We start from the raw sequence: 7685 nt of genomic DNA, 5'->3' as shown, positions 1-7685 counted from the left end.
GAGTCTCTTATGGTTTTTTAAAAAGCTTTTTCCAAAAACTGAGAACAGTTAGAAACTTCTTTAACATGATTAAGTCTCCACAGCAAAAACAAACAAAACCTCTCCTAATTACTGTTAACACATTAGGCACATGACCTTCAGGATATAAATATCTGATATTGCCTCTACATTCAACCTAGTACTGGAGGCCATGATCAATGAATACCCCCTAAAATTAAAAGGTATATGATAAAGATATCACCACATATCAGATGGTGCAGGAAAAGTATGTTGAGAATAAAATTGGATAAACATCAAGGATTTATGTTCAAAGTATATCAAAGACAAAGTTCACTAACAAGGAATTAATATCCAAAAATTATAAAGTAATGATGGAATCAACATGAAAAAGACAAGAAATCCAAGAATGAGAAATGTTAGTAACCAAAAAACAATTTTAAAGATAGAAAATCTGAATAGATTCATCACTAGTAATCACAGAAGTAAAAGGAGATTGTGTTATCAATCAAATTTCTTTAAAAATTAAAACTTGGATAATACTAAGTATTAGTTATCATTTGCTGTGTAAAAAAATTACCCCAAAAAGTAGTGGCTTAAAACACCAAAATCTATTATCTCAGAGTTTCTATGGGTCAAGAACCTGTGGGTACCTTAGCTGGGTCCTCTGGCCCTGGGTCTCTTACAAGGCTACATCGTCTCAAGTCCCATTTGGAAAGGACCAAATTCCCCGTCCACAAATGTGATTGTTGATAGGATTCAGTTCCTTGTGGTTTGTTGCACAGAGGGCTCAGTTCCTCAAGAGATGTTCCTTGAGATGTGAGCCTTTTTAATGATTATCTCACAATATGTTTTCATCAGAATGAGAAAATGAGAGGGCAAGAGAGATTGTCAGCAAAAAAGTTATAGTAAGAGGAAACCTCATTATGTTAATAACTAATAACATCCCACTACTTCTGCTGGTTTCTATGGATTCTATTCATTAGAAGCAAGTCACTAGATATATCCTACACTCAAGGGTAGTGGATTACACAAAAGTGTAAACATCAGAAGGCTGGAGTCATTGGGAGCCATATCAGAAGTTGCCTTCCATACCAAGTATTAGTGAGTGTGTAGGGAAACAGGTAATAATATAATTCTATTGGGAAGCTAGATTGGTACATTTTGGAAAGCAATCTGGCAATAATTAGCAAAATTATTGCTTATATACTGAATGTCTGTGTCCCTCTAAAATTCACATGTTGAAGCTCTAATCCCCAGTGTGAAAGTATTTGGAGGTGGGGCTTTTGGAAGGTTATTAGGGTTAGAATAGGTCATGAGAATGGGGTCTAATAATGTAATTAATGCCCTATTTAAAAAAAAAGAGGAGATAGCGCTCTCTTTCTCACCCATCAAGGAAGGCCATGTAAGGACATGAGAAGAGGGTCTTCATCAAGAACCCAACCATGCTAGCATCTTAATCTTGGACTTCCAGCTTCCAAAACTGTGAGAAATAAATGTTTTTCATTTAAGCCAGCCAATCTATGGTAGCCCAAATGGACTAAGAATTATGTGTATCTAAGACCTAGAAATTCTATCCTTGAGTGTATATCCCAGAGAATATAGTAGCCCAAATGGACTAAGTTACAGTAGCCCAAATGGACTAAGAATTATGTGTATCTAAGACCTAGAAATTCTATCCTTGAGTGTATATCCCAGAGAAATATATGCAGAAGTCCATGAGGGAAAATGATTGAGGATGTTCTTCACAGCATTGTTTGTAGGAATGGAGTGGAGAGCTAACACAGGTGTTCCTCAAAAGGGGAAATAATGGACAAGAAAAACTTGGTGCATAAATGCTAATGGAATATGATGCAGCATTAGAAGCAATGAGCTAAAGATACATATAGCCACATAAGTCGAACTTAAAGAACATAATGTTGAGTGTATAAGTTAAGAAATAAGATCTACGGCACAATGCTATGCATTCAAACACCACATATTTAAGAAGGCCGCATATTTCACAAGAGTACAAATATACGCAAGGACATAATTCAACCACATCAGAGTTGATGCCTAATGGCAGGAAGGAAATGAGTGTTGGAATCTAGGAAGAAGAAAAACAGATAAAATATAAAGATAAAATATAAATAAAATATAAGAGAAAGAACCTTGCAAAACTCAATGACAATAACATGGTCAGAGTCCAAAAATAGAATAAAAGATAAAAGCAACCTTCATGGGTGGGCAGCTAATTCTAATCCCTGCCTGTAAGTCACAGAGCTGGCAGAAAATAATCTAATCAAATCAGCAGCCTTTGATGCCAAAGGCTATAGGCAGAGAGCTTATTCATGGGAGCTTTTTGTTAGTTTGTAAGATGAGTCATATTTCCACTGATATTTAAATTCAGCCATATTGCTCTTAGAGGGATTTTAGGTAAAATATCCCAAACACTAGCTAACTAAGGGAGGGACACAGCAAAATAAACTGCTGAGTAGGGGTGGCCTTAGAGAACAGATTGCAGGAAAGATTCTTTCTCTACTATGTGCACTACCACAATTGAACATGGGGTATGAGGAACAGTGGTAGTTCAGTTTAGGAAAACTCTTTGGGGGATGTTAAAGAAAAGCCTCCTTTCTCTAACCAAACCATTTTTGCCTCCGTATCATTTCCCCTCCCATCCAGAGGTGTCAGGAATGGTACTTTGAAATGTCAGAGCCACATTTTGGCCTCCCCAGCAACCTCCCCAACACAGAGTGATGTCATAAGTAGTGCTTTGTGATGTCTGAGCCCCACCTTAGCCACCATTGGCTGGAGGACAGCCTAGCTGACCAATCAAAGCTGGAGGGTATGGACCTTCATTGTCCTGGGAAGAGTTATACGCAGTAGAACAGTTAGGAGGCCTGGGGCAAACAACTGGGAAGCTTCAATATGTCTAAGGTAACCAGGAAACTACCACAGCCCAATCAGGATATGGAGCGACCAACTTCAAGTTCTGAAGAGAGGAAAAAGATGAAGACTCCCAATCAACCCAGGTCCAGAGGTGGTGACAAGGTAAGATGACCCTACCCAAGCTACTCTTTTCTTCATTGATTTCCCCTCCCCCAAGAATCTTAACCTTTGCTCACCTGGCACAAACTCCTTCCTTAGCCCTGACATCTCCTCATGATGCCCCCTTTTCTATCAATATCCCATCTTCTTCCCCTAAGCCAATGCCCTTTTGGCCTCACTCTGTTGTTGTTCCAGGTACTGAAGACAACCCTGAAGGTAAAAAAAACCCACCACAGGAGTTTGAGTAAAAAAGTCTCAGAAAAAACTACCAACCCTGTAAGAAAGCCTAAAAAAGCTAGAAGACCACCACTCTTTGGTCACTATCACAGACTGAATGAGACACTGAGGCAAGATGAGCCAGAGCAAGCCCAAGAGAAGGTGGAGAAGTCTATCACATCAAACGATGACCAGGGTGGCCAATAACTCCAGAGTGAGGCCAGAGACTTCAGTAATATCTGCTAAGTCTCCAGAGGTCTGGTGGCTGAGCAATGGACAATCGTGTAGACATTGAATTTTACAGCATCAGGGTACACTGATGGTACCTGAAATAAAGCCAACCTGTTGTGGTAATTCGTGTGGTGTCTATGACTTCTCTCATGGTGGGATCAGGGAGGGAAGGGAAGAGGCAGTAGTACAAAAAGGAAGAAACGGGGTAGCGTAGGGTTGGGGGCCAGACCGGGCCAGACTGGCAGAACCACAGTTAATCAGATCGTGGGGATAAAGACTGGGTCAGGACTGAGCACTGAAGACAAATTTCCTCCTTAACACTTGACCTAACGGGCAAGATGAGAAAGGGCTTGGTGTTTTTGCCTTTGGGAGGTGGGGGCGGCAGGGAAGAATGATGTCAAAGTGTAGATTGCCAGAGCCTATATGGGGTGAGGTGTGTGGGTGGCAGTACCATCCCCAAAGCTGAACAAGAAATAACTTCCAGGCCACCAACCCCAGAGTGGTGTTTGTTACATTTTACCCTATAACGTCAACAACTAGTAGTCCTCAGAAGAGCCAAAAATCTCACCCTAATGAAAATTACTAAAAGCACCCTAAAGATGAAAATATTGGTGATTGGAAGCCACAAACCGAACACTGATTAGCCCACTTTCTTAAGAAATTTAGGGTGGAGCAGTGACTTTCCAAGGGCAGGGCAATGGGAACAGTCTGCCTTCAGTGCAGGCAATAAAGGAGGGCATTGTCTACAGAGAATTCTAAACGTATTTGGAGGGGAGACGATCTTTTATTTTTGTTCTCTCAAAGTTGTTATTTTTTCTGAAGAGACTATCACTGTAAATGAGTTTATTAAAGTACAATTGACATATAATAATTGCACATGCTTAAAGTGACAGCTTGAGGAGGTTGGTCCTATGTATACACCATTAAACCATCACCACAATTTTAAGAGAACATATCCATCACCCCCAAGTTTCCTCCTGCCCCTTGGTAGTTGCTCCCTCCTCCTATCTCTCCCTGTACCCCCATCCTCAGATAACTACTGATTTGCTTGTTAGCTCTATGGATTGTACTGATTCCATCAGTATAAAATGCTACAAAATGTAAACCATAATAATTTTTTCCAGCTTCTTTCACTCATTATAATTACCGTGAGAACCATCAATGTTCTTGCATACATCAATATTACATTTTTAGGTTATGATTGTTTTGTTGATAATTCAGTAGAATTTATTTTAAGATTTTTTATTCATTTGAGACACAGAGGTACAGAGAGAGAGAGAGAGAGCATGAGCAGGGGGAGAGCAGAGGGATAAGGAGAAGCAGGCTCCCTGCTGAGCCAGGAGCCCGATGTGGGGCTCGATCCCAGGACCCTGGGATCATGACCTGAGCCGAAGGCAGACGCTTAACCATCTGAGCCACCCAGGTGCCCCGAGAATTTAGTAGGATTTAAAGGATGCTCCAAAGTTGCTTTAGTTCATTTTTTTTTAATTTTGAGATTATAAATTTACATGCAGTTGCAAGAAATAGAAATATGCCTTATACCCTTAACCTCGCCCCCCCCTCCAGTGGTAACATCTTGCGTGTCTATAGTATAATATCAAAATCAGGAAGGTAAGGTTGCTATGATCTATTTATCTTATTCAGATTTCACCAGTTATACATGCACTAGTGTGTGTGTGTGTGTGTGTGTGTAGTTCTGTGCAATTTTATCACCTGCGTAGTTTCCTGTGACTACCACTGTAGTCAAGATACAGAAAAGTTCCATAATAAGGATTCCTCTTGCTATTCATTTACAACCACAGCCACGTCCTCCCTCACCCCTGGAAGCCAGTAATTTGCTCATCTCCATAATTTTGTCCATTACAAGAATGTTACATAAATAGAATCATTCAGTATGTAACTTTTTGTGATCGGCTTTTACGTTCAGCATAAATCCCTTGAGATCCATTCAAGCTGTTGTATCAATGGGTTTTTTTCCTTTATTGTTGGGCAATATTGCATAGTGTGAATGTACCAGAGTTTGTTAAACCACTCATTTATTGAAGGCATTTTGGTTTTGATTTCTGGAATTACAAATAAAGCTGATACAATCATTCCTGGATAGGTTTATCTGTGATCTTAAAGTTTTCATTTCTCAGAGATAAATGTCCAAGAGCAACTACTGGGTCATGTGGCAACAGCAAGCTTAGTTTTGTAAGAAACTACCATGCTTCCCCCCCCCCCCCCAGAGTGGCTATACCATTTTATATTCCCACCAGCAATCTCTGAATGATAGTTTCTCTGCATTCTCACCAGCATTTGGTGTTATTATTAAACAAAAAATTGTTAAGTCATTCTGGTGCCTGTATAGTGATACCCCATTGAAGTTTTCATTTGAATTCACTGATGGTTAATGTTGAACATCTTTTTATGTGTTCATTTGCTATCTGTATATCTTCATTGAAATTTCTATTCATGTCTGTAGCCCATTTTATTTCTTTCTTGACACTTGCATGATCAAGCTTTAATGAATTTGAACACAAGGCACAGTTTCCAGGTGTACATAAATATATCTCCATTTTACAATTGTTTTTTGCTTCTTCTACTTCAATCTTTTTGGACAGTGATAAGAAAATCTTTAAACTTGTTCTTATTTAAGCAACAAGAACTTCCTTAATAGGACTTTATGACTTTTTTTTTAAGAGCTGATCATCTGAATTTCTAGGACTTCTTTTTTTTTTTTTTTAAAGATTTATTTATTTATTTATTCATGAGAGACAGAGAGAGAGAGAGGCAGAGGGAGAAGCAGGCTCCCAAGAGCAGAGAGCCCGATGTGGGACTCGATCCCAGGACCCTGGGATCATGACCTGAGCCGAAGGCAGACGCTTAACCACCTGAGCCACCCAGGTGCCCCTGAATTTCTAGGACTTCTTACAGTAAATATTTTGTTTATATTTCCTTTCTACCCACCTACCACTAGCTGGTTGTTGCTAGTTGTCTATAGATAAATAATGCTTTTAATCTCTGTATCAACACAGAGCCTCTTTGTTGGTTTCTCCAAGGTAGTATTTTCTTCCTCTAGTATATTATTACAGTTCCTTTTGGTTTTTATTTTTTCCCCCAATGAAATAAATATGGGTGCTCAATGCATCCCCTAATTATAAAAGGCTGGATTGGGATTCCTATCCTTGACATTTATGATGATCTATCAGGGACTTCTTATGTATGCATTTTCACTCCTACTACAAAGGCACAGGTCTGCTTTGTGACAGAGGGCCATCTGTCACTCCATCCATCTTTGGTCCTGCAAATGTCCTTTTGGGTATTGCAACAGAGTCCAGTCTTTGCAGAATACAACACATGTGAATCTTAACAGCACTTTTAGTCTATATTGTTAAAGTGGGTCACATTGAAATCCTGACTCTCCCAGTCATAGATCCACTTGATATTTTCAAATTTAAAGTCATATAAGGCTAGAGAAAATTCTACATCCATACTGTATTGAGGTTTCTGGGGATTTTTCATCTATGTTCATTGGTTCATCAATAAACTCTGACCTCTCCATTCCTTGGCCAATCAGAAAGACCATCATACAACAGGCTTAATGATAAAGGACTCTCTGGTCAATCACTGCAAACTGAAATAACTAAAAAGGTTCTTGCAGTTTAGTTCTGTCTCTCCTCACTCAGGCTCTGGTCTATTAGCTGTACTTAAGCAGAGAGAAAGTCCACTGAAAATTAATCATTCCATTGGTTACATCCACTTTACACAAGTTTCTGAAATTATATGTGCCAACATACCTCTGAGCCACATAATTCATGGTTACAATATCTAAATCAGCATAAAGGAAAAAAATAGCAGTAAGTCTTCTCAAGACAGCTGAACCTAGTACTGAAACAGGGTTCGAGAGAAGCCCAGGCCAGTATATGGATGTCTGGAGGGAACACCTGAAGGAAAATGCAGCTATGATGGATTTTTTAGCAGCACTGTGGACTTTTTAATTATTTTTTTAATGTAGCGTTCCATGATTCATTGTTTGCGTATAACACTCAGTGCTCCATGCAACATGTGCCCTCCTTAATACCCATCACTGGGCTAACCCATCCCCCCAACCCCTCCCCTGTAAAACCCTCAGTTTGTTTCTCAGAGTCCATAGTTTCTCATGGTTCATCTCCCCCTCTGATTTCCCCCCCTTCATTAGCGCTCACCATAGCACATACTCTTCCCAATGT

General features: G+C 39.6%; 1 protein-coding gene and 1 pseudogene across 1 annotated transcript; one reads left to right on the top strand and one right to left on the bottom strand.

Moving 5' to 3' along the window:
* Positions 1-2907: 2907 nt before the first annotated feature.
* On the top strand, positions 2908-3450 carry LOC118008258 (uncharacterized protein CXorf51A-like). The gene is made up of 2 exons (XM_035001811.1): positions 2908-3030; positions 3223-3450. Exons 1-2 carry the CDS (start codon positions 2908-2910, stop codon positions 3448-3450), a joined length of 351 nt encoding a protein of 116 aa, XP_034857702.1.
* A 3001-nt stretch (positions 3451-6451) lies between these two features.
* Positions 6452-7424, bottom strand: LOC118008253 (annotated as a pseudogene).
* Positions 7425-7685: the final 261 nt, after the last annotated feature.

Source organism: Mirounga leonina, unplaced genomic scaffold (assembly GCF_011800145.1).
Source record: "Mirounga leonina isolate KUSES-001 unplaced genomic scaffold, KU_Mleo_1.0 Mir_101608, whole genome shotgun sequence".
Lineage (NCBI taxonomy): Eukaryota > Metazoa > Chordata > Mammalia > Carnivora > Phocidae > Mirounga > Mirounga leonina.
This window is presented reverse-complemented; position numbering and strand designations above follow the sequence as displayed.

What these genes read in the sequence shown, in the direction of transcription:
- LOC118008258 (XM_035001811.1), top strand. Translation starts at nt 2,908, where the DNA reads ATGTCTAAGGTAACCAGGAAACTACCACAGCCCAATCAGGATATGGAG. An exon ending in GGTCCAGAGGTGGTGACAAG is followed by an intron (nt 3,031 to 3,222) that starts GTAAGATGACCC and finishes TTGTTGTTCCAG; the next exon opens with GTACTGAAGACAACCCTGAA.